Genomic DNA, 27989 nt, shown 5'->3' with positions numbered 1-27989 from the left:
ACACAACGTTGACTCTTGAAGTGGGGTTATAGTCTCTCGTGCATGTCATGAGTACGACCCTGTCTTGAACATCGATCAGATGACGTAGTTGGTATACAGTCACGTATCATTCTTCAGTGTCTGGAGCAAGCCTGATGCATTAAGAGGTTTACATGTGCTTGATCTTGTGCCCCTGACAGGTCTGTCTCCTGATGATCACCAAAATATATGTAGTCACAACACGGGATGACCGTATGCGACAAGATTCGAGCACCTCTCTTGACCTTCGACCGTGAGATCATCGATTGATTCTGGACAAAATGTCATTCAGGGACAGACGATCGATCACAAAGACTCTTAATTCCTTCAACCATCGCAGAGAGCAAGCATATCTCAATGCAGCTACACACGTTACAGACTTCAGAATAAGAGGAGGCTGGGTAGCGCGTTCCAACGCCAACGACGCGTTTTCATTAGATCGAGAAAAAAAAAAAAGCAAAAGCAAATCATGATATGTCATTTCGAGGTCATAGACTATAAACAATAGAAGCATTGAATTCCCATTCACCTCATCATCATAAGCAGCATCGTTCCACTACAGACGAGAAAGTCCAGCAATCTCTCTGGGTGCATGGTAGTTGGGCACCTTCATGTCCAAAGCACTGCCCGAGTAACCAAGATCTTCTGCGACAAGCATGGCACACTTCTCTCCAATCAACAGAGCAGTGGAGTAGGTGTTGCAACCCACGTTGTCAGGGCAGATGGAGAGGTCAGCAACTTTGAGGCCCTTGACACCGTGGACATTGAGGCGCTCATCCAAGACACCATGCTTGACAATCGAGTTGCCCTCTTTGGGAGCCATGGAGCACGTTCCCAGACTATGCCAGGTAGTCTCCACATGTCTCTTGGTCCACTCAATAACATGGTTGATATCCTCATTCGTGTAAACCAGATCCTGCCTGATCTCCTGCTTATTGCTGTTCAAGAAGCTAGGTGAGGGAGCGGTACCAGATTCCAGAGGCATACTCCAGCTACCGTGTTGGATACCCGCAGTGATGTGGTTTTCTCCTGCATAGGCCTTTGTGGTGGCCAGGTCCATGTCAAGAGCGCGGGCTGGGCTGTCAAAGGCGTAGAAGGGGTGCATGGATTGTACTTCTCCGGCGTAGGCATCCATGCGGCGAGCTGTCTCGCGTGACTTGACGTAGCCCCAGACCATGGGTGCCATGTCTCTCTTGTCGTTCATAAAGCCGGCGTCAAAGTCAGGGGCGTCTAGGGAGTTTGGTTAGTATTTTTTCCACCACGACACTAGATGTTGAGCTTACCGTAGGCACTAGGAGAGGTGATGTGAGTGAAACCTCTGCTGAAGGGGTACTCCAGGAAGTGGAACATGGTAAAGAACTTTCCAGGGGGCATGAGCATGTGGTCGCCAAACCATCCAGCAATAACTGTTTTTTCGTTAGCCAACGACCTCGATCACACTATTAGATGGCAAAACTTCCCTGAATAATGCATAACAGGTTTATCTAAGGCCTTGGCAAAATAGCTGTCCCATCCAGATCTGAACTCGGGACATGGCCAGGAGTCCATTTGGTTGAGTTCTTCCTCGGTTGGGCGGATTTTGACGCCAGCATCGATACCATTAGTAGCCAGCGGACCAGTACCATTGATGTTCCACTGATCAAACACCTGCTTCTGTACAACAGGGTCTCCACGAACAAAATCGTCGAAAGATTCACAGGTAGGCTTAGCACGGAAGACCGAGAATGTCAAGTAATGATCCTGGAAGTTGAGACCAACACCAGGAAGGTCGACCAGAGGCTTGACACCAGCAGCACGAAGCTTCTCGGGGTCACCTAAAGAGTGCATTAGTATCTGACTTTAGGCAGAAAGGTGTTTGACTTACCAATGCCTGATCGCTGGAGGATGAGGGGTGAACTCAGGGTACCACCACTAACGATGATTTGCTTTCTTGCCTTATAAACCTTGGCATGATCCTGTCCAGGAGTAAGGGGCTTGGTAGGGACAACCTTGACACCAACAGCTCTACCTCCTTCCATAATAATCTTCTCGACCTTGGTGTTACAAACCAAGTGCAAGTTGGAATGAACAGCACGTGTGCTGTGAATGTAAGCATGAGCAGAGTCAGATCGACGTCCAGTATCTCTATTGATCCACTTCTCCCAGTGGCAGGCTCCATGACCCGTTGTCAAGTCTTGGAGATCGTCTGTGACGGGGATACCTTGGGACTCGACGGCTCTGAGGAAGTCTTGCATGACGGGGTAAGTGTAGTTGCCGAAGGAGACCTTGATGGGACCTTCGAAACCGTGGATGTCACGGTTGTTGCAAGCTCTCTGGTATGTCTCGTGCTTTCTCATCAGGGGGATGAGCTCCTTGGTGGTCCAACCCTTGGCTTGGAAGTCATCATAGTCGGAAGCCGAAGCACGAGTGTACATCTAGATACCATATGAGCATATAAATCATGATTGAATTGATGCCTAACTTACCATGAAATTGATAGATGAACCTCCACCGAGAATATGGGCACAAGGTACAACGGCACGACGTCCACCGAGCCATTCAGAAGGTCTCGAGTAGTAGAATGAAGCAGTCTTACTGTCGAGCTTCATGTTCTTGGGATAGATACCAGGACGATACACCCAAGGGTTGTTGAGGTTGGACTCTCCAGCTTCAATGAGCATGACCTGAAGATTGTGGTCCAAGTTGGCCAATCGGCCAGCGACGACACAACTACAACGGATTCAGCATGATGCTTCAACATTGATATACAGAAATACCCACCCGCATGATCCTCCACCAGTAACGATGATATCGACCTCGTCTGGGACAGTCATAATGATTAAATTTGCTCCAAGACTTCTGTAGAAAGTAATAGAAGCAGGTCTGGTGATTGTACAGCAGCTCCAACAGCTCGATTATATACCCATCGAGTCCCATCATCAAGCTACGCGTCCCCCTCCAAAACATCAACCCCGCTTCAAACATGAACGGACTCGGGTATATGGGATTGGCATACAGTTTGTGAGGGGAAGAGGGCGCGTATCAGGTACGGAACAAGTCCAACCGGCGGCTAGAAATGATCAAGGCGGCGTGGGGTTGACTTTGGCATTGTTTGTATCCTTGTCGAGATCCCGTTTCTTCATGCAGCCAGTAAGCTCGCACAGTGCTTGGATGAAGATCGAACTGCTTCCAGGCCAGTGTGCTGCAGAGTCTCGTGAGAACTGTAGTACTTTCCAGCGCTCCATGAACGCATCCAGCTCCATGGGAAAGCACTGTGCATTTCTACAGCCCCCACGATTCCAGATACGAGCGTCGGAGAGACATAAAGGTAATGGATCGCTGTACATGGAACGCAGGCATCCAGGCTGATCCCACAAGCGCGTGAACCGTCCAATCTTACAAGACGCCAACAGCTAGGCAGAGACTTTGCTCCCAAGCATGTCTCGCCCGGATATTGTAGCTGCAGCTCCTCTGAACCATGCAGCAGGAAACCGTAGATTGAGCCCCGCACCGATGCGTGTGAGCTGATCAGAATGTGGCCAAGGATGGTTGGACAGATCTTCCAGAGCTCAAGGTACCACGTAGATGTCCATGTGGGTTCGTAAGCTCCTTGCACTTGTCTAGGTAAGTATTAGTATTATTAGCCATGTTAGCCATGTTAGCTGTTTGTGAAATTGACCTGCAATTGGCGTCAAATTCTAGCTACTGCTTGGTCAATTGGACCTCTGATCAGAGGAGGTTCTAGGTGCGTCACAGCAGCCCGAGTGATGTCCTGACTAGTTTCGCGGGGCAATAGTGGGGAGTCCTGACGGAGATAGTTCACGGAGGACTAACCCGAGGTACGTACTGTTCCTGTTCTCCAAATGCTAAAATTTTGGCACGGGCACAGTTGCACCTAAGGCACGACGCTTTTGATACTGGAGAAATTTTAGTGATCGAAAGTTGTCTTACAGGCTCTCTTCTACAGCTCTTTGGATCCGAAAAGTGACTATGCCTTTGTACAGCTCTTTTTTTGCTCTACGCTGCTCTTGGAGATCAATCCAAATGTCGAATTGAGCATAAAAGACTCTTGAGAAAGTACAATGTCGAGGTCAATCTGACGTTGCGGGGAAACGTGGGGTCGGTGCAGGGTTCTACTGCACGAACACCATACCTAACCAATGAACAGCACGAACTAGATCCTAACTTGGCCCTCACCTGACACTTGGCTATAACAATCTCGGGAATTGATTCTGCCGCATCCTATGGACGCGCGTGGCGCCAAGGTGTCGTTGTGAGACCGGACGTGGTTCCTACCCCTCTCTACGAGGCAGTGATCACTGAGCAGGAGCCGCTCAATCCGAAAACATTGACTTTGAGCCATGGAATGGCATGGGCAAGAAGAACGATTGGTTGATCCTGTGAATTGATTTGTCCAAAATCATTGTTCCAATTTGACCTGGAGAATTGGCAGGGGCATGCAGAAAGAAGAAAACAACAAAACAGCCAGCCTCTGGGGTATCTAGTGTTGCGCTGAAGGCATTAGGTGACTTGGGAAAAAACACAGACAAAGGAAAGAAAGGAAAAGACGGCAGCCGGCAAAGACGTCCATTGCTCACTGCTCACTGCACTGTTTTGAGCCAGAAAATCTCGCAAATCAAGGTCAGGTTCCTTGTTATGCAGATCTCTCGGACTCTGCCCACTCCTTCGAGATCTCCTCTCGAACTTCGCGGCACCATTTGAATACAGTCTCGTCAAACTGTTTCCAGGCATCGTCATCTTTGCCGTGTACCACGTGAAGCACGTTGAAAGAGAGTTGAGTCTCCCATCGAAGCTCTGCAGCTTTTGACCAGAAGCGCAAGTTTTCAGCACATCGATACGGCTTTGCTACGTCCGTAAAGAAGGTCTTTATTTCACCGAATGGACGTTCGGAACGGCGGACCATCTCGTTGTGAAGCTGCACTAGGCGCAGACCACTCTGTAAAGTTCGAAGGAACGGCGATGGTTCCTCTGAGATCGATTCTGTCCACTGTGGAAGCGGCTCCGGACTAGTGTCGAAAGAGGACATAAATAGCCACTCTCTTTCGCGTTCACGGCCAGTCCAGTCTCCGAAGCGCCAGGCACAACTTGCACGTGAAATTTGTTCTTCTTGTTCTCGCGACTTCTCTCTCGACATCAAGTCGTTGATGCTATCGATCCAAGATTTTATCCCAGCTCTTTCCTCATCTTTGACACCTCCACGGAACTCTCTCGCTGCTGCACGTTTCAAGACGTCGAGGACCTCATACAAGTCTCCGCGGATTTTACGCTCTGACTGGATGGCATACAGTTGTTGAGGGTGTGGATGTGATGTGTAGTATGTTTTGGCGGCACGGATGGCCAGGGTGATGATATCAAGGAGGTGGAGACCCATAATCTCGTGCCAGCCCTGGGCCACCGGAGGCTCGTCGGGATTTGTGGGTGCTCGTACAGACTCGACGATGGCCTCTCGAGTGGCATCGTCGTATGGACTAGCTTCAGCCGACTCTTGCAGTACTTTCTGAGCGTCGTCCAGTGCTTCGCGAAGCTGTCGACGGAGCATGGGGAGCTCTGGCGGTGGTTGTACATTGGGTTCCTTGTATGCATATGTTGACACAGTGGGCGGGAGCATGATGGGCTCTGACCACTCATCGTTGGCGTCTTTCGGGCTTTCGACCAAGCCGTCTTCTGATGTGGTATAGATGGCGACGTCGGTGTCTAAATGCTTGAGGCCTTTCTTTGGTTTCGCAAACTGACCCCCTTTGCCATCCAGAAGACCAGTGCGAGCAAAGTAATATTGCATGTGAGCGATGCTTCCCAGACTCATGACGCTGTCGCGGTTCCTTGCCGAGTCCGAAAAGGCGGTTCCTTGGGGACGCATGTATCCATTCTTCCGTCGACCTGATTCTGAACGGGTTGAAGAAGATGAGACGGATCTGCTAGATATCGTTGATGGCGTGGACACTGAGCGATCGGAACGAGCGTCGAGCGAAGGACAGCCACCGGGGTAGAGGGCTAGCGAGGGAGCCACATCCAGAGCAGGAGACGATGGTCGCAAAAGGGGTGATGTCGAGGATGCGTCCATAACGAGCGATTACGTGTACGTGTTGATGGTTGATGCTGTTTGCTGGTTACGAGTAGTTTGGACAAACAGACAATGTGACACTTCGAACCCGGACCAAGGGCCTGTTTTCAGAAATGCCCGCCGTCGGTCACGGCGCGCCAGGGCAGATATTAATCTCCGCAACTTGATGCAGCCGCGTTGCTTGAGTGATCGCGGCGAGCCTCCCTACAATCTCGTCTCCTATTTCGCACTTACTGTCAACGTGTGACACTGTGGCTCCCTGCCGATGACAGCCTCGCTTGTGCGCGAACCATCGAGCCATGTCTGAGTCTGCATGCTTGTCCATGCTGCTTTGTCGGTCGTAAGCTGCGAGACCGTTTGCTGAACCCCTATACAAGACATAACAAAACAGATTGCGTCACTGTCAGGGCAATAGACTTTTCTACAAGAACCATAACCTATCGCCGTACCATTCTCTAATTTCTATTGATCATGTAGATAAAATGCTGTGATAGATCAACAATTCTATTCAAGGCTGACAACAATTCGGTTTGACAGGAACCGCGACCAAAATTGATCGACTAGCTTCATATTACGTGTTTCATCAAGTTTCATCTACGCAATTGCTCAAGCAAGCACGAATCAAAGCACCTCTGAACACAGTTCAAGTTTGCACGAAACGGACAAGTGTTCGCGACTGCTCTTACTCTCGTTTATATTATTGTATGTCGGAGTCTGCTGTCTCACGAAGAGTGCGCGATGACTGGCGATAATCTATCCAGCCCCTGCGGCTTCTCTCCTCTTCATGCCCAAGCTTGGCATGCCTTTGGCGTGATCGCCATGCTGACAGTTGCTTCTGCTAGGTTCGTGTGCTATGCTAGGTATGCTGTCGCGTGGTCATTGACGTCGATACTGTTTCAGGCCGACTGCTTATAGAAAAGGTGGCCAATGTTCGACGGTGTGCCTTACGAGATGCGTAGATGATCCGGTAACCCGGCTCTGATGGCATATCGGCCTTAGATGTAGAGCATTCGCCGAATGATGCTAACAGCATCCTTCAACTGGGAAGCACAGAGGCTCATTGTAATTTGGTGATCTTGCAAGTTTGCCTTGCTGGTCTCAGCGCTTAGACTTGCGTTTCTTGAAGACCACAGGAGCATCTTGGTCGGCTTTGGGCTCTGGCTTAACCTCGGACTCAGCAGCAACACCTTCAGAAATGTCTGGTATAGCAGCAATAGACTCGGTAGTGTCAGCGTCACCCTCCTTCTTCAGTAGATGGTTGTCTTCAGATTTGACTTCCTTTTTCGTGGTGGCGCTAGACAAGAGAGCATCCAGGTCTACTTCGTCATTGCCCTTTGAAGGTGGATAAGACTTCAGGCGTGAACCCCAAGCCTTGGGTGCCATGTTCAGATCTTGCTCTTCTTCATCCAGTTTTCGCTTCCGCACGCCAAATGCTTTCGTGTCGTCTTCGTCGTCCGCATCAGGCTTGACAGATTTTGAGTAGATGGGTGTCTCAGAAACGGTGGACCACTCTCCTCTGATGGACATGTCACGACGGAATTCTTCGGGAATGGCGACACCCATAGCGGCAAGCTGCTCCATCTGACGCTTCCTTTCGGCGACAGAAGCGGGACCGCTGGGTGCAGTAGACTTGAGCTTTGGAGCAGGAAGCTGTGAGCCAGAGGCGACCGAGATGGAAGGACCTTGTTTGGCAGCGACCAGACCGTTCAGCCTTGCGACTTCATCTTTTGCGCGCTGCTTCTCGCGATCATCGCGCTCTGTCTTTTTGTGGATATCGCGCAACGAACGCTGGATGTTGTTCTGATGCTTCGGGGTGGCTTCGTGGGATTTCTTCTCGAGGTTTGTGTCGCGCACATAGGTAGAGCAGAACTTGCACCAGTACTTTGGGGTTGACTTCCAGTATTCCGACATGGTCGCTGAGTGGACTGGTATGCAAGAGATGGCGATGGAAAGAACGATGACGAAGTTTGGAGAAAGCTTTGGCCCGCCCCGCGACCGACCAGCGGCGATGATGTCCAGCACGAACTCCCATCTTGACTTGGACTCTCCCTCACACAGACACTTAATCCAGCATATTCAACATGGCAGAAACAGCCCTGGGCCTCATCGCACGTTCCGGCGCTCTACGACCAACGGCATCTCGCCGCTCACTGGCCGTCCTGGCGAATAGCCGCTTCACCATTCAGAAAGCTGCCTTCACTTCGCAACCGCCACGCCTCCTCCCTTCTGCCGACTCGCTCTTCTCCCGTTCCTCTGGTTCAAGCGAGCCTACAAGCTACTTCCAGCGTTCATCACTCCCCGCCAACACCATTGTCAAGTTCGTGCCTCAGCAAACAGCATGGATCGTCGAGCGCATGGGCAAGTTCAGTCGCATCCTGCAGCCCGGTCTCGCTGTCCTGGTCCCCTTGATCGATCGCATCGCCTACGTCAAGAGCCTGAAAGAAGCCGCCATTGAGATTCCTTCTCAGAGTGCCATCACCGCCGACAACGTTACTCTGGAGCTGGACGGTGTGCTCTATACCCGCGTCTTCGACCCTTACAAGGCCAGCTACGGTGTTGAAGATGCCGAATATGCCATTTCACAACTCGCCCAGACCACCATGCGTTCAGAGATTGGTCAGCTCTCCCTCGACCACGTCCTGAAAGAGCGCGCTGCCTTGAACACAAACATTACACAAGCTATTAACGAGGCTGCCCAAGACTGGGGTGTTACCTGTCTGCGTTATGAGATCCGCGATATCCACGCGCCCGCTGGTGTCGTAGAGGCAATGCACCGTCAGGTCACTGCCGAGCGTAGCAAGCGTGCCGAGATCCTCGAGTCCGAGGGTCAACGTCAGAGTGCCATCAACATTGCCGAAGGTCGCAAGCAGAGTGTCATCCTGGCTTCCGAGGCTCTGCGCTCCGAGCAGATCAACATGGCTACTGGTGAATCCGAAGCCATCCTCCTCAAGGCTCGCGCCACAGCTGCCGGAATCGACGCTGTCGCAAACTCCATCGCTCAAGGCAAGGAGAGCGCACAGGGTGCCGTCAGTCTCAGTGTTGCTGAGAAGTATGTCGATGCATTCGGCAAGTTGGCGAAGGAGGGTACCAGCGTCGTCGTTCCTGGCAACGTCGGAGACATTGGCAGCATGATCGCTACCGCTATGGGCGTCTACGGCAAGGTCAACGAAAGCCAGGCTCGTGCCATGCAGTCCAAGCAAATCTCCTCCCCCTCAGAATCATCCTCGCAAGAATCACTATCGCCATCATCGGACAAGTCTCAAAGCGTGACGGATAGCGTGCTCGAGAGCTTTGAGAGCACTCGTGCCAAGCACTAAGCAAGTTTGCACCTTTCTCCAAAGTCTAGGAGGAATGACTTGAAGATGTATTCTTCTAGTTAGGCGTCGTTATCTTCTTGTATGAAATGGAGCGTATGAGCATTTTCTTCAAAGGTCACCAAAGAAGGATTTTATATCTTTTTCTTACACCCCTCCCATCTTGTACATTATTAACCTACCACAACTCACATTTTTCCCTTCTTTTCAAAGGCATCCGTTCAAAAGTCCATATAGTGCGTTCCTCTTTGTTACTTGACATGGACCAAGCAAGACTATTTGATCCCGATCATCGACCAGACAATTTGCCACTCCCGCAGCGCCTCTCTCATCAGTAATATCGAGCTTTGTCAAAAGTCACAGTAGTTTTCCGAAGACAACTTGAAGCCCCGACTATGAGAGCCGCTTATTCTCGCGCTCTCTCTCTCTCTCTCTCTCTCTCTCTCTCTCTCTCTCTCTCTCTCTCTCTCTCTCAAGTAGTATCCCCTATCTAGAAAGAAAAAAGAAAAAAAACTCTGTGCATTACTACAAGACTGACATTTACACCTATCACTATGGAGAGGAGAGGAGAGGAGAGCAATTGGTTTTTATCATCCATCATCCATTACCCCTTACCCCTACCACTTTATGAGTGAGAGAGAGAGCCGTAGTCTCCAACGCTTTTTTACTCATCTGCACTCGCTCTCCTGATGATCAAGCATGCGAACATATTGAGCTGTGGAAAGACAGAGTCTTTTTTCTTCTTTTTTTCTCAACGAGATTCGCACCTGAAGGTCTAGAGAGAGAGACTGCCACATTTTACCAGATCACCTGTGTTTTTTGAGAAGGACATGAATTGCAATATCATCGTCCCCAAAGACTTCAGGATGTGATAAAAAGACTAATAGTCTTTTCCAAAAATACTCCTATAAATGACTTGATGGGAAAAAAAGACAGAGGCGATTCTTGTAACTGTTAGAAAACAGATTCTCAGTAGAAATGACAAAGACCTTTCTTTGCACAAGGTTAGATGTGAGAAATGTCATGATAACAGAGACCATTACCTCCCAGCAATATGATGAAACTCCAGAGATCCCTGCAGCCCTTCAAGAGTTGATAAGAAGCCTTTCCAAAGAAACAAGTAAGAGGTAAGGAATCTCTCAAGTCATTGAAGGTACAAGATCCTTCCATCAAAGCAAAATCCGAAAGCAAGAAAAGCAAAGATCCTCCAGCAAAAATTCCTCAAGTAGAGATCAAGAAACAGAGACACAAGAAAACAGACACAAACCCCTCCCTCTGCCCCTCAACTTCCTCCCCATCAACCCTGATGCAACACAACCCAAACCGGCGGTCTCTCACCCCCATTCTTCTCACTCCAACCCACAGCCCTCAACGTTCCTCCCGCCTTGTCCCCTCCAAACTCCACACTCGTTCCCTTCTCAAAGCCGCCATCTCCCTTCTCCATGACCTCTGTCAACGCCCATCCGTTGCAAACTTCTCCTTCTCTACCAATCAACTGCTCAATCAACTCATTGATGGAGAGAATGGTAGGCACCAAAAAGGTCTTGCAAGTAAAGTCCTTGTCGCAGCTCTCCCAGACTTTGCAGCGTAGGATGATGTGGATGCAGGTGTTATACTTGGGATAGATGTACTTCATACCGGGGAGGGGAGGGGAAGGTGCTGTGATGGCCTTGACACGTGCTGCTTTCTGGGATGCTGTCGTTTTGTCGGAGGCAGGTGCGGAGGGAGCTGCGGAGGGTGAGGTGGAAGACACCTTTGTGCTGACCGAGACAACGGTCTTGGAGACCACGGCGGCGGTGGACTTTGTGGCTGTGACGATTGTGGATTTCTTGGATGTGGTTGATTTTGCAGCCGCAGATGATGGGGGCTTGGAGGGGGGTTTGGCTGATAAAGGGGCTTTTGAGGGAGCCTTTGATGGAGGCTTTGAAGAGGCTTTGGATGGAGCCTTTGAAGGAGGTTTGGATGAAGCTTTGCTGGGTGCCTTTGAAGGAGCTTTGGCAGGTGTCTTGGTCACAGTCTTGGAAGAAGAACCTTTGACTGTAGTGCAAGTCTTTGTGACAATCATCTCCTTGCCCTTTGCTGCAGTTTCTGAACCAGCGACTGTCATGCCCTTGAGAGGCACATCTTTGACAGGCACAGCAAGGCAGGGAGTAGCGATCAAGATAGGCATGGCGAAGAACATTGGCACTGGTGCAGGTGGTGGTGGGTCAACGGGTTGATAGCTGTGTGGTTTCCAAGTGTAAGGTGAGGTATTGCACATGAAGATGTTGTTTGATCAGAGCTCTGTTTGCGTCTGAGTACTGGTACTCAAAACAGATGGGACTTTGAAGAAGTGGTGTTGAAGTTTGATGTTGAGGTGAGGGAGGAAGTGTGAAAAGGACCGGCGTCTTATAGACAATCGGCGCGTGCCAATGATCATGCGATGAACATGCGCTGGTCAGTCGTGTGAAAGCGCAAGATCATTGTCATTGGTATAGGCCAGTGTGTGGTAATCAGGAGAGCATGTGCTTGTTCTGTGATGTGACTTCGTCTGGAGCTTGATTTATTCAGCACGCGCCGGCACTTCCCAATGCCACCAAACCCAAGTTTCAGTCAAGATCACAGGCAGGAGCGAAATGCACGGCCAAACACGTGCATTCTTATGTCTTCAGCAATTTCGGTGATCTGGAAATAATGAATTTGGGTATCTTACAGCAGACTTTTACCTAACCACCTGCAATCACGGCCAAGCCTTCGTACACCTTACGCCTGACCGCAAAGAATGAGTTTTCACGGCGGCCAGAGGATGCCATGTAATTGCCTCCCTCAATCTCGATTCTGCCGTTGGCAGTCTTGCGGACCACAACAGCACTGTCGACCAACAGTGTACCTTCACCTCTGAATTCAGCTGCGTGACCTGAAGCTTGCATCAGCTTCCTAAGGTCTGCAAGACGAAGGTCACCGACATGCAGTGGCTGGGTCGTGATTTGGTTATTGGCTGATAGATTGGTTGACAGCACATCAAGAACTGGCTCAGTCTCAATTTCAGTGTCATCAGCAGCGTCAGGAGCGTCGGTCTCGTTGTCACCTTCGATCATCTTTTGCTTCTTCCTCTTCGTAACCTCATCTCCATTGCCATTGGCATGGGCGAGCAGCTTCTGCACAGCCTCAAGACGACCTGTGACAGCCACAATACCAAGACCCTTGACGTTCTGCCATGCAAGCTTCTTGACCAAGTTTCGGCTGAGTTTTAGCGTCCATGCGTTTGTGTCGACACTGGCATCTACAGTCTGGCCAATGACAGGAGTCATGATGTCAACGACATTTCCTTCCGCAGATGCGAGTAGAGTCTTGCAGTCTTCGGCGAGTGCCAAAGTCTCGGCTTCCTCTCCAGCAATCAAAATCAGCTTTCTTGGTCGGATGAGGGGTATCAACATCTGCAGATCACGCTTCTCATGCAGACCAGAGAAATCGACGTAAGCTATCCTCAGATTGAGTTGCAACGATTCTTTGGTGAAGATAGCCTTGAGGGGACCCTCTGGCAAAGACTCTTCAGGCTCGTAATCAGATTCCTCTGACTCACTGGCCACATCTCCGTTCATGTCATGATCTTGGTTTGCCAACGGTCTCGTGTTTGTAGCTTCTCGGTCGTCATTCTTGTTTCTCTTGTCCGGGAACTTGCCATTTCGTCCATTCTGTATCGCACGGGGTGCGACCTCGTCCCATTTGCGTTTTTGTCCAACAGCAGTCTCTGTCTTGGCTTCTGCTGCGTCCTGACCTTCGGTGTCGTCCTTCTCTTCCGCACGAAGATATTCTTCAGGTCGGATGATTTCACCAAAGTCGTCTGCTCGACCGCGTTTGGCGACGTAGGGGAAGACCTTTTCACGCCCTCTCTTATTGCGCACGTCGTAGTCGTAAACATTCTTGCGTCGCAAGAGTACGTTAATGCCGAGTTCCGCGTCCGTCAGACCTACTTTCCTTCGGTGTGTCATGGTTGCAGAAATGTTTAAAGCTCTGCCTTGGTGTTCGTTCTCGGATTCATCAGAAGATTCGGAACTGCTTGAGGAACCGTCGTCGGCTATTTCTGCTGCATTCTCTTTCGACAAGGTATTGTCACCTTGTAGGGTGCTATGCATTTGGCGTCTTCGTGCAAGGTATTGCTGATAGAGAAGGTTCTCGTCGCCTTCAAGACGGGCAACACCCAGGTTACGAACTTCTGCCTCAGCACCTGATGTCTCAACAACGTTTACATCTTCGTCCCGGGACTCGACCTGTTGGCGCCAGTACTCCCACAAGAAGCGACCAATACCCTTGTTTTCCGGAGATGGATTTGCAGCTCTTTCTGTCAATACAACAAGATTGCGAGGATCATTGCAGATCTTGCGAATAGCATCATTAGAGAAGCCCCACTCGAGTGATTTGTCACTTGCTAGGATGACGGCAGGTTTTCCAGAATCCAGAATGCGATGTAACTGAGTTTTCTTTTCGACGAGTTTGAGGTACTTTAGGTCAAAGGGCGTATCCTCATCACGACCGGTCTGGTTTCTCTGTGTATTGTCCGACTTTCCCTGGACAGCAGCTTCCATTTCACGTGCAATAGCGTCGTCCATCCATTCGATCATACTCCGAGCATATCGGAGGGTGGAAGAGGCGGACTTTGCAGCGAAGGCCAATTTTGTGTTCTTGTACAGCTCTTGATTGGGTCCGTTGATTCCCTGTCGCCAGTGGTGTTCGAGGATGTAAGCCAGTTCCAGCATACGAGCGCTCGAGTCGGTAGGGATCAGGACGGTGCCGCCATTCGAGATGGTCTGATTGACCAGAGCAAGCAGAGCATCGTCACGCTTCTTGCGGCCACCGGATAGATGTGAACGATCGGCACCTTTTGTACTGCAGACCAGAGCTGTGGGCCTGCGCAATTGTTCAATGACCTCAGCACCACCACCAACACCGCCCAGCCACGCAGCACCTGACAAAACATTCTCTCTGGCCTGGTTCCAGTCAACGGCGTAGACAATGGACTCGAGGCCGTGTTGCAGATGCCAGATAGTTCCACCAAGAGTGTGACCGGCATTGTAGGCGGTGATGGTGAGGCCTCCGAGCGGCGGAGAGAATGGTGAGGGAATAGGTTGATGAGGTTGCGAGTATTTGAGAGGGTTGATTAGAGAGAAGTATGAGGCAATCTCGTCGGTGGAGGGAGGTTGGAGCAGGAAGTTGGCAGGGACTTGGGTCTTGGACAGCGACTCGGCGAGGGCAGAGGCAGGCACGATGGAGGCCTGGTGGGCAGCTGAGGCATACAGGTCCTGGATGAGAGTGCGACCGAGTGAGACGACAGGGGTGGTAGCGTAGACGGGAATGGACGAGAAGAGCGGGATGTGTTTGCAGCAATGCGCGAATGCGCCCAGGTGGTTCAGCGTTGGGTGAGTGAGGAGGATGAGGGATATTGCCGACACATTTCTATCCATAGCGTCAATGCATTGCTACATACAGCAGGGGGAAGTGCTTACTGCTCAATGTGAACCAGCTTGTCGGCGTCCAAGGACTCGTCCCAGCCCACGTCGATGAGGATCTTGACGCCTCCATCCAGCTCCAGCAGCGATTGCGACGCAGCAGACTCAGATTGCGCGCCCAACAGCGGCGTGAGAGTGAACATGGCTGATGACACCGAAGATGGTCGCGTCGTCGATTCGGAGCTCCAACTTTGGGACTTTGGTATGCCCTGGCCTTGGCACTAATCAAGGTGGTGTGCAGGCAATCAACACGTGCCTTGACCTTCGCACATTGAATTGAGAATAGCTCGGTCTCGTCACCTTGACTTATTCGCCGCTGATTGATGTTTTTTGTTCGCTACAACCTGACTTGGATGCGAGAGGATTGATTGACACGACTGGAAAGTGACGCACGGCTTGGCGGCCTTCTCTTGTTCGCGAATCCACAGGTACCTTGATCTCCGAAACATCTTTCTTCCTACGATTGCAACTTTCTGATCCGGATCCCGGATCCTGCATCACCTCAACATGGACGTACGGACGTTCATTTCGGACAACTTGATCAAGCTGGTGGGTGGGTCGGAGAACATGATCATCGACTTTGTTCAGCAGACAGCGAGCTCAGTCAAGAATCCGGATCAGCTTCACGACAAGTTGCAGGTCATGATAGATGCAGACGAAAAGGATCTACGAACTTTCAGTCACCAACTGTACGCCCGCCTTCCAAGAGCCGACAAGTCTTCGAGCTCCCGACCCAAGGATGCCGCCCAAAAAGATTCAAAGAAGAGATATGCTCTGCTCGACATGGAGGTCGAAGACGACCAGCCTGTATCTGCTCCGCCACCATCTCGCCGCCGCGATCGCACAGAGGAAAAGAAAGACCGCTCGGACCGTCACGACCGCCGAGATCACCATACAAAACGTTTGCGCCAACGAGACAATGCCGACTTCGACGACCGTTGGGGCGACGAGGAATACGAAGAGGTAGAGGCGGAAGAAGAAGGAGACCAGCCGCGTCCATCGGCATCGAAGCGGGTCAGACTTGATGATGGCTCCGCCTCCCCACACCGCCGTTCTGCTACGCCTGAAGACGCAGAGGAACGCGATCGCAAGGAACGAATCGCTTTCGAAAAGCGTCTGAAAGAGAGGGATGAACGCGGTACCAAGAAGATTGTCGAAGATCGCTCAAAACACGATTCGGCTTCGAGACGTGCGCTGGCCGATGACCCGAATCAGAGAAAGGCACAACTCGAAGACATCAGGTTACGCTCTCGTCAAGACTATCTCAAGAAAAGAGAGGCTCAGGAGCTCGCTCTACTCCGCAAGCAGGTAGCTGAAGAGCAGATGGAGCTTCGCGAAAATCCCCTTCTTACAGCCCAAGAGAAGGCTGAGTTCGATAAGAACAAGAGAACTTTAGAAATTGCAGAGGAACGTCTGCGCATTGACGACCACCTCGAAGGCTATGCACTCCCGGATGACTATATCACTGAAAAGGGGAAGATGAACCGGAAAGCCAAGGCAGATGCCTTGAACAGCCGTCATGTCGATCGAGATGAGTACGGGAGAGAACGCTTCGTCACAGAACATGAAGAATGGGAGAACGAGCAGCTCGCAAAAACAAAGGCTCAAATCATGGTCTCCGAGCGTGTGAATGAGGCCGACTATGAATATGTTTTCGACCAGGATCAACAAATCCAGTGGATGACCGACCGTGTCATGGCTGGAGGCATGGAACAACAAACCCAAGAGGAACGACAACTTACTCAACAGCTTGTGGCTGCTGAGAGGAAAGCAAAAACCATTGAGGAGAAGCGAAAGACTTTGCCTGTATACACGTACCGCAACGAGTTCTTGGCTGCCGTCGACAAATACCAAGTTTTGATCGTTGTTGGAGAGACTGGATCTGGAAAGACTACCCAACTGCCACAATATCTGCATGAACACGGTATGACTGGTAACGGCAAGATGGTAGGTTGCACACAGCCTCGTCGTGTCGCTGCTATGTCGGTCGCGACTCGTGTTGCAGAAGAAATGGGCGTCAAGGTTGGCGACGAGGTTGGTTACTCTATCCGATTCGAAGACGCGACTAGTGACAAGACTATACTAAAATACATGACTGATGGTATGTTGCTGCGTGAGTTCTTGACTGAGCCAGATCTCGGCAAATACTCTGCCCTGATGATTGATGAAGCTCACGAACGTACGCTGCACACCGACATTCTCTTCGGTCTAATCAAGGATATCGCGCGTGGCAGACCAGATTTGAAGATTCTGATTTCATCTGCCACCCTCGATGCACAAAAATTCTCATCTTACTTCGATGACGCTCCCATCATGAACATCCCTGGAAGAACTTTCGACGTCGAAATGAATTACAGCATGCAGCCGGAGGCCAACTATCTGTCAGCTGCTATCACAACGGTCTTCCAAATTCACCTTTCACAGCCTATGCCTGGCGATATTCTGGTCTTCTTGACTGGTCAAGACGAGATTGAGCAAGCGAACGAGTCCTTGCAAGAAACTGCCAGAAAACTTGGAGCTGCTGCTGGCGAGCTAATGATATGCCCGATCTATGCAAACTTGCCAACCGATATGCAAAATCGAATCTTCGAACCGACACCCCCTAAAGTTCGCAAGGTCGTCCTGGCTACCAACATCGCCGAGACGAGTTTGACAATCGACAACATTGTTTACGTCATCGATCCTGGATATGTCAAAGAGAACCGATACACCCCAGCCACGAATATGGAGAGTCTTGTTGCTGTGCCTATCTCTCGTGCTTCTGCCAATCAGCGTGCAGGTAGAGCAGGACGTACACAACCTGGTAAATGCTTCCGCTTGTACACGAAATGGGCGTTCTACAACGACTTACCGGAATCAACGACACCTGAAATTCAGAGAACCAACCTCACAAGTGTCGTCTTGCTTCTAAAGTCACTGGGAATTAATGATCTGCTCAACTTTGAGTTCTTGGATCCGCCATCGCCTGATATGCTCATTCGTTCACTAGAACAACTGTACGCATTAGGAGCTTTGAACGACAAAGGAGAGCTTACGCGTGTTGGTCGTCAAATGGCCGAGTTCCCAACAGATCCTCTGCTGGCGAAGGCCATCCTTGCGGCTGACAAGGAAGGCTGTGTGGAGGAAGTCTTGTCCATCGTCTCAATGCTTGGCGAAGCAAGCGCGCTCTTCTACCGTCCTAAAGACAAGAAGACACAAGCAGACACGACAAGAGAACGATTCACAATTAAAGATGGTGGCGATCATCTCACCTATCTCAACATCTGGAACCAATGGGTTGACTCTGACTTCTCGCAAGTCTGGGCAAAAGAGAACTTCCTACAACAACGCAGTCTTACACGTGCAAGAGATGTGCGCGATCAATTGGCGAAGCTTTGCGATCGTGTCGAAGTGACGGTCAGCTCGTGCGGAGCCAACAACATCGCACCAATTCTTAAAGCATTGACTGCAGGCTTCTTCCCCAACGCCGCTCGGATCCAAAGAGGAGGAGACAGCTATCGCACTGTCAAGAACAATCAGACTACATGGCTACATCCTTCCTCGGTCTTGGCGGCAACCGGCAATCGACCCAAATGGACGATTTACCATGAGCTGGTTCTCACGAGCAAAGAGTTCATGCGTTCATGCTTTCCTCTGCAACCAGAGTGGCTTTCAGAAGTTGCGCCACATTACTACAAGCCCAAAGACGTCGAAGCTTTGGGAGTGGATAAGAAGATGCCGAAGGGGCAGGGTGCCGCATCTAGTCGCCTGTGAGCGTCATCTGTATGTAGGTATGAAGACATAGCATAACAACTACCCAAAAGAATGAATAAATAACAATATCATGTCAGGAACGAGATTGTATTTACCTCTTACATGTATGTGTTGGCTTCGACAAGGTGAGCTTCTCTTCTAGAGGTGTAAGGCGTCTTGAATCGCCGAAAGGTAGGTCTTGTGTATCATCCCCTTATGATCCCCTTTTAACCCTGCAAGAATCAGTATCTGATCTTTCCACTTTCATTTCTCTATCTTTCTCATCCTATGACCAAGGTCCTGCTGTCTGCCTTCTTCAGAAACTCCCTCAAACTCCTATCACCCGCCCATCGTCCACCCTAATCAAGCCACATGGTCAAGAAATGTCCGTCTCCTACCAACAGACTAGCCATGGCAGTGTAGTGATCATCACACCCGTAGAGATGTACATACTTTCAGGGAGGTCGCAGGTTCAATTCCTGTCCGTGATTCTGGTAACGCCATGCTAGAGTTATTGACGGATAACCGCCACGACAAAAATATCATGGCGTTACCCATTTTCTTTGTTTTATTTTCCACTTCATCACGATGATTTACTCCTGTCTCTGCAGCTTAGGCCTCGATGCTTTGTTTCTTCTTGTTTTACTTTGTGTCTTTGTTGAATTTTCTTCTGCAAAGGACAAGTGGTATGTGCTTGTGTCTGAGGGCCTCCTTCCATTAACACTACGGTTCATCTGTTCTGATTGTCTTTTCGCTTGTCTGTACGTCCTTGGTTCGATTTTCTTTTGCTTTGTTCGTAACAAATGTTCCCGCATTTTTGGCTTGGAGCTCCGGTCGGGGCTGTAACAAGGCATGATGTTTTGCAAAATCCGACACGCTGTTGAAGGAGAAAGACTTTCCTTCTACTTCTCCTTGAGGTGGTCTGCACAGGTGAAAGTAATTGCACATCTCTACAGCGATAATTCAAGCAGGATACGCCCTTGCCTCGCGGTTGCATGATGCCCTGGCCGTCGTTCCCCCTGCTGACACCTTGAGACTCTCTCAATCCCGCCCCTTTCTCGTCACCAGACTTACTTAACCCCCGCAGAGACCCCAAGCTATATGTCGAACCTCCTCAAGGTCCAATCATAAGCAAAAAAGCCGTGGTAGTGTAGTGGTCAACATACCAGTGGTCTTAACATGTAACGTGGTCATTCGTTGTTTATCAACGTTCATGTCAGTCTAGATTGACTCTAAGTACGAAAATATATCTCTTACCACTCTTTGTTCCTCTCGAAGGTCCAAGTCACCTCTTTTTGAATAATCATCCTTTGACTGTCATTGCTTCCGATACTTGTCCTGTCTGCACTCTCGTTGTCCTTTTGCATACTTGGTAATCTGACCACTTCTTTGGCCTTTACACTAGCAGTATCATGTGTAGTGGGTCCCCCAATGTCGTAGCTATACCCTTCTTCTTCCTGCAGAGTAGCGGGTACATGCGTAGAAGTCTGGACCTGCTCCACAGAATTCAAAGTGGTCATCTGGAAGCTTTGACCTGAAGGTTCGCTTTGAGTACGACTTGCGATAGTGCTTTCGTAGTTGAACGCAGCAGAGGACTTTGCATTTCTAATGGAGCCGTAGTTTGTAGAAAGACTGCTGACGAAAGTGCGAAGACATGGGATCGTGGCTGACATGAGAGAGTAGTTGAGTTCTGTTTGCGTCCAGACGACCAGTTCGCTCTCGGAAAGCGTCGGATTCACGAGGAGGCCGGCGGTCGGGAAGGTCTTGAGTCGATAGGCGATGGCGATGATTTGACTAGTAAGGATCGTCAGTTCAAAAAATGAATAAAATATTAGGAGCTTGGAGCACGACCTACGGAAGACGAAAGCTGAATGCAAAAACAATCTTGGCTTTGGCAGAGGTTGAGCTTTGGATATCCCAGACCAAGTAGACCGTCATACAGACCAATGAGATCTCAGAGATAATATCCAAGGCACAGAAAGTTTGCCATCGCTCATACTACACGATTGTTAGCAGCCTCACTCGGACAAGGATGGAGGACAGACTTACAACTCCTGGACAACTGGCTCCAATTGTGATCCATGGTCGAGACATGTCACATTGAAGCGCAAACGCAAAGACATATACAACGATCCAGATAGAAAGGATAGCCATAAATGTTTGATAAACACGTCGATGCGTACAGACTGGTGTTAGGCGGAGCAGGAACAGTGCAACAGACAACTTGGATGCGCCAATGGCGATGATCCAAAAGAGCATTCCCGCATATGTCATCTGTTTCTCCAAGTCAGCCTCGGACTTGATTGTATCAGATAGGCAACTACCTACCTGTTGCACCTTCTCAATCTCATCTGGCGTAAGAAGTGTGATTGATTTGCCAAGACCGTTCGCACATGCTCCAAGTATGATTGATGACTGGATGATAGTCAGAAACTGATAGTAGTTGTGAGTATTCATTGAAAAAAACGATCAGGTACCATCGCAACATACTGTCGACACCGCAAGAGCATAGTCGTCAACGCCATGTCTCTGTCTCGTAGTAGCTCGAACAATAACCCTCATCACTCCAAAGGTCAGGCTCCACGAAAGACCCAAGGCAGTTGCGATGATGACCCATGCCGAATGATCAACATCACTGACTACCGCGAATGGACGCGAACTTCCAGGCGGGACGATATAAGCTGCATGCCTGACTTCCGACATGTGGTAGTTAGACATTTCAGAATGGATGGTAATGCCATCCTACTAGAAAAGCTACAAGTCACTATTATAACGTCCCGCAAACCACTGGCGTGCAATCACATACACGGAAAGAACTCTGCACCTCATCTCGACGCAAGAGATGATCCGCAAAAGTTCTTAGGGCTCGTGGCACCAGATATATGGCTCAAAAGCTTAGATGTTCGTAAGCAATGACATGGTTCTTAGTTGGCAAGGTGGTCGGTGATAAGATATCCTGTCTGGTAAAGTAAGTTTGCCCTGCCTTCCTTCGGGCATCAATAGCCTGTCTGACTTCGCGGGCCGAGATGATCCCTTCCTTTTATATCACCTTCCCCGTGCGGAGCGAACCCGCCGGGACATATTCGCAATGATCCAGGATCCGCCCATGAAACACTGGAGAATCCCCGGCATCGCTAGATATTGCCGTTGAACCTGGTTTTGACGTCTCCTCCAGGGTCAACGCTCAAAATGTTACTCCGACGTATCCTTGAAGATCGTTTGATTGCGCACTGTAAAAGTCAACAAAGTGGATGATGAGTCAATCTTCTGATTCACTTCCATGTCCCCATTCCTTTGTGATGGTAGGGCTTGCTTCATATGCCTCAAAGCTGACTCGGAATATCTGTTCATGTCATGGCGTTGGGCTCACGCGCCGTGTACTTCAGAAACAGTATGTCCGAACAAACTAATCATCTTCATCTGATGACTTCCTTCGAACACTCAGATCAATTCCTCGGGTGCTGTCCGACTGAGCAGGACGCTTAACAATGGTGTATCTCAAACAGCCAGGCATCAACATCGCGCCAAGTTTCGCTTCTGATGGAGAGAAGAACGCAGCCGTTGCGACAGTACCGCCAAGATTCAGAGGTACACATACGGATAAAAAGGATATGGCTATGCTCGGGAGACCACAAGAGCTGCGAGTAAGTGTGACCTCGTAGACTCCCAATCACTCTACTGATCATAGCAGCGCAACTTCAGATTCGTGACGATGCTAGGGTTTGCTAGCACTGTCATGTCATCATGGGAACTGATGCTTCCGTGAGATCAATTCACCAAGTCATACTTCAGCGTTTCTGACCTCGGTTTCTAGACTCTGGAGCTTTGTCTTGATCGATGGAGGGACGCCTATCCTCTTCTGGGGGTTCATCGTGGTGGCAATCATAATGCTTTTGGTATACGCCAGTATCGCGGAACTTGCTTCGATGTCGCCCACAAGTGGCGGACAGTGAGTTGGTTCGAGGTTTCAGTGTTTCAGTGCATGTTTATACTGACCATTCCAGGTACCATTGGGTGTCGGAATTCGCGCCGCTAAGCGTGAGAAAGCCCCTCAGCTATATGACAGGCTGGTTGTGTGCCACAGGATGGCAAGTCTATCTCGCAGGAGTCTGTTACATGATCGCAAGAATCATGCAAGGTCTGGCTATTTTGAACGTCGAGAGCTATGAGCCTAGACCTTGGCATGTGACCTTGATCACAATTGCGGTCATGATTCTTGCGATCATGTTCAACACTGTTCTGGCTCAGCAACTTCCAGCTCTTGAAGGGGTAGCTTTGCTTTTACATATGCTTGGCTTCTTCGCCGTTATCATACCTCTTTGGGTCATGGGACCTCGTCGCAATCCGTACGATGCCCTCATGAATGTCACGAACAACGGAGGATGGCCATCAACAGGTATTTCGGCAATGATCGGCATGTCTGCAAGCCCCTTGTCGGTCTTGATTGGATTTGAGTGCTCTGTACACATGGGTAAGTTACTGAATCTGTCTTTTCGTCAATTGACGCTGACGTTAAAAACTCGCAGCCGAAGAAACTCAAGATGCGTCCATAACATTACCTCGCGCCATAATGTGGTCTGTTGGACCTAATGCTCTGCTGGCATTCATCATGGGCATAACTCTGAGCTTCACGCTCGGAGATCCTGAAATGATCGCTGCTTCGCCGACAAACGAGCCGTTCATCCAGATTTTCTTCAACGCCACGAATAGCTATGGTGCTACCAATGTCATGTGTGCGATTGTCATCATCGTGCTCATGTGCAACTGTATCAGCGAAGTTGCTACAGCTTCGAGGCAGATATGGGCCTTCGCTCGCGACCACGGTTTACCAGGCTCCAGATGGCTATCGAAGGTGACTCCAGGTTGGAACATTCCCATCCGTTCGGTGAGTGTGTCTTTGGTAGTGACCTCTCTAATCGCATGTATCAACTTGGGCAGCTCCGCAGCATTGAACGCTATCAATTCACTTGGAGGAGTCGCGATTCTGACATCGTATATCATTGCCATCGGTGCTTTGATTTGGAGACGGCTCTATGGCGCTCCACTACCGCGTCGACGCTGGTCTCTAGGACGTTCAGGCTTGTGGATTAACATCACCGCGGTAGTTTGTCTACTACCGGTATGGTTCTTCATGTTTTGGCCCCTGGCCCAACCGGTCACCGCCCCTGATATGAACTGGGCATCAACGATGTTCTGTGGGGTTTTGTTGGTTGCTGGGATATACTACGTCGTCAAGGGCAAACACGAGTACATTGAGCCGGTACTGCTGATCAAAAGAGACGAGTGAGATATCTTCATATTGGCAACGCTCGGAGGATAGGGTTCGTATCTTGAGCAAGAATATCTGAGAAACCAGTTTCATCGGTCGATCGAGCCAGTAACCATAATTGATTGCTCTTGAATGATTCATCATATGTACCAAACTCCTCAAAGCTTCGCAGAGTGATATGATGGAAGGTTTGGTGTGTTTATCGACCCGATGACGATCAGCAGGCTGAGCCTGGTATGGTGAAACGATGATGGAAATGCCTGCTCAGTTATCCGACCGCGGCAAAGAAGAGATATGCTCCGCGCATTCCAGTCTGTTGGAATCGACGCAGCCTCCACGTGCGAAAGACGGTCACGTGTGTGGCTCTCTCAAGGCATGAGCTTTTCTAGCTCTGGAGCGATAGTGTCGAGATACATCCTTTCAACGACTCCCTGCGTTAGTCGTAACAGTGCAAGGTGTGACCATGCTTTTCTACAGCTCGTTGTCGCTCTGTTCTGATCGTTGAGAGTCAATGAGTGTGACAAAGATTAGCACACCGGGAGAAGATCGACAAGGCTCGTGTCCAAGAGGTGCCCGATATGCTTGCTGAAGGATGCTTGCGAGGATCGATGGGAGGAGGTTGGAGGCCTATGACGAAAACGGCAAAGTCTGGCGCGAGATGTTCTGTGCGCATCGGATACCGCCAGTCGCCGAACCTCGCCGGGGTCTGAGATCGAAGGTGCTGCCGACAGAACCCTTGACTTCAATCTCCTTGCTCTCTGGTGCCCAGTTGAACCTTCAAGCTCCACGCTCGAAGGAAAGATGCCTTTGCAAATACACAGAGCGCTAGACATCCATGTCTGGGGCTTGAAGGTGTGCCAAATGGCCAGTCAACTTGATTTACGCTCAATCAAATTCTCACAGCATCTTAGAAAAATTGGTTTGAGTATTAGTTAGGTATCTGCATTCTTGACCGTCAAACCGCCTCGTCATAATCGTGATCATGATCATGCCCCCGTAAGAATGTGTGGCCCGGAAAACTAGGTGTGTGTGCTCATTAGCCTCTCCTTCCCTCCAATTGTCTTCCTCAAATCATATTCCCACTCTCCAATCCCGAAATAATGCTATGATTGCTGGTTCTCGGATTATCTATATCCATAGCACCGCTCAAGACCCTCACAACTTTCTTCCCCTGTTTCGATCCGGCAACGAGTACTTGAGCAGGACAGACCACGATCTCATCTTCTCCTTCGCCAAAATCATCACCCTTCTTTACGACAAGAGGGAACAACACGATTTTGACGACTGCTTGGCTGCGCTCAAGTTCGTCGTTACTGTTGAAGTCACCTGAGCGTTCGTTCATGAGAGCGGCGTTGAAGTGGACCTTTCGGACAAGATCCCCGTGGGTATCGTATTCTGGCTGCAGAGGTGGTAGCATGATGTACTCGGCTTTCTGCGAACGCATCTCAATCGATAGCTCGACTGCTAGACGAAGTACGTTTCGCAGTGATGACAAGATCTGCGGTTCAAGCTGAGCAGGAGGCGGGAGTAGCGCAGATAAGACACTGAAGATCTCTTGAGTTACAGCCTCGGTGTCCAGATTGCGCTGGGTTGCAAACGCAGGTCGATGAGATAGTAGTGTCAAGGTAATTGCTCTCCATTGCGCGACAGCGCGTGGAGGGCCGGTCTCGAATAATATCTTCTCCAATGCCTTGAGCTTCTGTCGCTGTTCTCTATCCATACCGAACAGGTATCTGGTAAACACGTATTCCCATATCATTGTCATAACAACAGACATGAAGACATCGCGTCGACGAATACGATCTCCGAGTAACTTGTCGACGTCGGATCCGTCCAGAATAGCATTGTCGAGCCTAGCTGCAATCTTCTCGTCTGTCAAGTCGGAGGTCAGACGACACATGCGGTTGTCAGAGTATTTGGAGAAGCGCAGGACCCATTGCTGGACATGTTGGCAAAGTCTCTGACACGAAGTATCGAAGTAGTCCTCGTTGCGTGTTGTTAGGTAGTTATCTCCCCTGGAAGCGAGGATCTCACTTTGAAGCAGTCGAATCTGCTGAGTGGCCATATTCAGTTCTTCACGCAGCTTTCGAATCTCCGCATTTTTGTCCTCTAAGGCGTTGGCAATTTCTTGTCGTACAATGTCTTCCATGTTGTCACTAAGCTCACGATGCTGTTTCTTGAGGCCATCGAGCTCCTGACTCGTGTGTTGTAATTGTTTACGAGCATTTGCATGTTCGCTCTGCAGAGTGGCATAAGGGATATCGTTGTTTGCTGTGAAGCTGCGATTGACTTCTGAAAGATTGTTGTTCACATCTGTAAGTTTGGCAATCTCTCGCTGCAGGGGTTCAAGCAGAGACCGAATCTGTTGAATCTCGGCGTCTTTTTCTTGTAATTGCAAATCACGGGTTTTGAGCATGTCTTGTAAATCCACATTGTCGCCGCTGGATAGATGACTAGGTATGCTTTGGTCGACAGCGTCCTGTAAATAACGATTTTCGGAAGCGAGTTGGTCGATTTTAGCTTCTAGGTCAAGAATATGCATGCTCTGACGTTTGCGCATGCTAGGCGGTCGCGTGGGAGACATGACTGGCGAACTGCGGACATCTCCCCAGCCCTCCTATGACTTCGTTAGCATTAAGTATATAACTCGAGAGAGGTATATCGTCTACTTACATATATGTTTGCCATGTCTGGGGCGCGGGAAGGACCGTGGCCGTTGAACTCTTCGTCTTGTAAGGGCGGTGTGGGGGGAGGTTCGATGGTGATTGTTGTTTGTGGTCCATGCGCCGAATCTCCCCGCCTCCTGCTAGCCACCCTCAAGTCACCTGACAAGCTTCTGTTGATTCGTCTTAGGGAAGGTGCAGCTGGGTGGTTGCTTACTGAACTCGGCGATCTGATTTGCCGTTCAATGCTTGCTGCTGAGTGGTTGCTCATTGAGTTTTTGGATCGCAGTATTGGGATCTGACCGTTCAAATGATCCGTATTACCAGCTTGCGGCGTCTCTGCCTGTGTAAGGTCTCTGAACGACTGTTGCGGAGTCTCAGAGCGTCTGGCGGCCTTCGTAGAGTGTCCAGGACCAGGCGATCCTAAGTCATAGATGCTCTTCTTTCTTGTCAGAGGTGGGGACTGATCTGGTTCAGTATGTACTGGTGGGAGTACAGAAGGCGTCGTAGGTCGCTCAGACGGACTTAGTGGAAGAGGTGCTGGATCTGCCGTGATACTTGAAGATGTCTGCGGCAGGGATGATGGGTACACTGCTGATGAACCTGGGTTTAAAGGCGCTGGGAGCTGTTCCGCTTCGACAGCAGGGTTTGAGTCCGCCGCCACCTTGGGCTCTTCATTGTTTACTCTGTCAAGTCGCGTGACATCTACTGGCGATTGGAATAGATAAGAAGTTCTATCTTTCGTAGTAGACTTCACCGGGGAGACTGGCTCAGCTGCGACAGTCTCTTGAGACTGTTGCTGAACGAAGTGAGAGGGAACAAAAGGATCATCGTTCTTTGGTCCCTGATCCGGCTCCAGTGTCTTTTGCGTAACGGGTACTGATAAGTTGTCGAAAGACCACGTCGGCTGTTGTTCATGCGTTAGAACATTCGGAGGGATCGTCTCAGGCTCCACTTGTGGTGCTGCGTACGCATCTCTCAAGGTAGGTACAGGCTCATCATCAATTACTGGACCCCATGTCAAGGCCTTCGCAGGGGACACGATTGTTGTATTTATTGGTGCTCCGTCTGACTGAGATGGGTGATCAATACGGACCGGCAGAAATTGGGAGACTTCTGAAGTGTGAAAGAAACTAGAGTTGGCTAACCTCTTTGGCGATGTGATGGTCGATCCCGGCTGTTCTCTTTCATCTTCTGTCTTAGGCGCATCGATTGTGACATTGGGGGTTGATGTTTCCATGGTCGTTGGCTCAGCTCCTCGACCCTTCTTCCCTTTCTTCTTTCTCTTCGATATTGCCAAGGAGAAACTGTCAGGCTCATGGAGACCCTCTTCAATGCCGAGGGATGATCTCGGTAAGGCATCTGCGGCAAAGCCAGAAGCTAGTAGCCCCGCGGTCAAGGCATCGGAGAAGTCATCGCTTGCAGCAACTTCAGTAGCTCCGAAGC

The 27989-nt window shown here is 50.0% G+C and overlaps 9 protein-coding genes across 9 annotated transcripts; 2 read left to right on the top strand and 7 right to left on the bottom strand.

Annotated features, from left to right (window-relative positions):
• Positions 1 to 494: 494 nt before the first annotated feature.
• Positions 495 to 2831, bottom strand: AUEXF2481DRAFT_104493 (alcohol oxidase; the record flags this gene model as incomplete). Its single annotated transcript, XM_013492940.1, has 6 exons — positions 495 to 1248; positions 1302 to 1447; positions 1475 to 1832; positions 1883 to 2432; positions 2484 to 2727; positions 2779 to 2831. The coding sequence occupies 6 exons, from the start codon at positions 2829 to 2831 to the stop codon at positions 575 to 577; spliced, it is 2025 nt and encodes a 674-aa protein (XP_013348394.1). The 3' UTR covers positions 495 to 574.
• Positions 2832 to 4651: 1820 nt separating this feature from the next.
• AUEXF2481DRAFT_25387 (uncharacterized protein) lies at positions 4652 to 6079 on the bottom strand (the record flags this gene model as incomplete). Its single annotated transcript, XM_013492546.1, has 1 exon — positions 4652 to 6079. One exon carries the CDS (start codon positions 6077 to 6079, stop codon positions 4652 to 4654), a length of 1428 nt encoding a protein of 475 aa, XP_013348000.1.
• Positions 6080 to 7177: 1098 nt separating this feature from the next.
• Positions 7178 to 7990, bottom strand: AUEXF2481DRAFT_985 (uncharacterized protein; the record flags this gene model as incomplete). Its single annotated transcript, XM_013492388.1, has 1 exon — positions 7178 to 7990. The coding sequence occupies one exon, from the start codon at positions 7988 to 7990 to the stop codon at positions 7178 to 7180; it is 813 nt and encodes a 270-aa protein (XP_013347842.1).
• A 73-nt stretch (positions 7991 to 8063) lies between these two features.
• On the top strand, positions 8064 to 9830 carry AUEXF2481DRAFT_35393 (uncharacterized protein). Its single transcript, XM_013492672.1, has one exon. It carries the CDS (start codon positions 8161 to 8163, stop codon positions 9394 to 9396), a length of 1236 nt encoding a protein of 411 aa, XP_013348126.1. The 5' UTR covers positions 8064 to 8160; the 3' UTR covers positions 9397 to 9830.
• Positions 9831 to 10690: 860 nt separating this feature from the next.
• On the bottom strand, positions 10691 to 11653 carry AUEXF2481DRAFT_25384 (uncharacterized protein; the record flags this gene model as incomplete). Its single annotated transcript, XM_013492545.1, has 1 exon — positions 10691 to 11653. The coding sequence occupies one exon, from the start codon at positions 11651 to 11653 to the stop codon at positions 10691 to 10693; it is 963 nt and encodes a 320-aa protein (XP_013347999.1).
• A 445-nt stretch (positions 11654 to 12098) lies between these two features.
• On the bottom strand, positions 12099 to 15022 carry AUEXF2481DRAFT_982 (uncharacterized protein; the record flags this gene model as incomplete). Its single annotated transcript, XM_013492387.1, has 2 exons — positions 12099 to 14826; positions 14877 to 15022. The coding sequence occupies 2 exons, from the start codon at positions 15020 to 15022 to the stop codon at positions 12099 to 12101; spliced, it is 2874 nt and encodes a 957-aa protein (XP_013347841.1).
• A 4842-nt stretch (positions 15023 to 19864) lies between these two features.
• AUEXF2481DRAFT_980 (uncharacterized protein) lies at positions 19865 to 21314 on the bottom strand (the record flags this gene model as incomplete). Its single annotated transcript, XM_013492386.1, has 5 exons — positions 19865 to 20405; positions 20467 to 20609; positions 20661 to 20885; positions 20940 to 21044; positions 21102 to 21314. The coding sequence occupies 5 exons, from the start codon at positions 21312 to 21314 to the stop codon at positions 19865 to 19867; spliced, it is 1227 nt and encodes a 408-aa protein (XP_013347840.1).
• A 499-nt stretch (positions 21315 to 21813) lies between these two features.
• AUEXF2481DRAFT_179093 (uncharacterized protein) lies at positions 21814 to 24126 on the top strand. Its single transcript, XM_013492939.1, has 5 exons — positions 21814 to 22255; positions 22303 to 22373; positions 22426 to 22560; positions 22616 to 23082; positions 23138 to 24126. The coding sequence occupies exons 1-5, from the start codon at positions 22100 to 22102 to the stop codon at positions 23896 to 23898; spliced, it is 1590 nt and encodes a 529-aa protein (XP_013348393.1). The 5' UTR covers positions 21814 to 22099; the 3' UTR covers positions 23899 to 24126.
• Positions 24127 to 24830: 704 nt separating this feature from the next.
• On the bottom strand, positions 24831 to 26525 carry AUEXF2481DRAFT_179229 (uncharacterized protein). Its single transcript, XM_013492938.1, has one exon. It carries the CDS (start codon positions 26462 to 26464, stop codon positions 24947 to 24949), a length of 1518 nt encoding a protein of 505 aa, XP_013348392.1. The 5' UTR covers positions 26465 to 26525; the 3' UTR covers positions 24831 to 24946.
• Positions 26526 to 27989: the final 1464 nt, after the last annotated feature.

The sequence above is a fragment of the Aureobasidium subglaciale genome (genome assembly GCF_000721755.1).
Source record: "Aureobasidium subglaciale EXF-2481 unplaced genomic scaffold scaffold_1, whole genome shotgun sequence".
Taxonomy (NCBI): domain Eukaryota; kingdom Fungi; phylum Ascomycota; class Dothideomycetes; order Dothideales; family Saccotheciaceae; genus Aureobasidium; species Aureobasidium subglaciale.
This window is presented reverse-complemented; position numbering and strand designations above follow the sequence as displayed.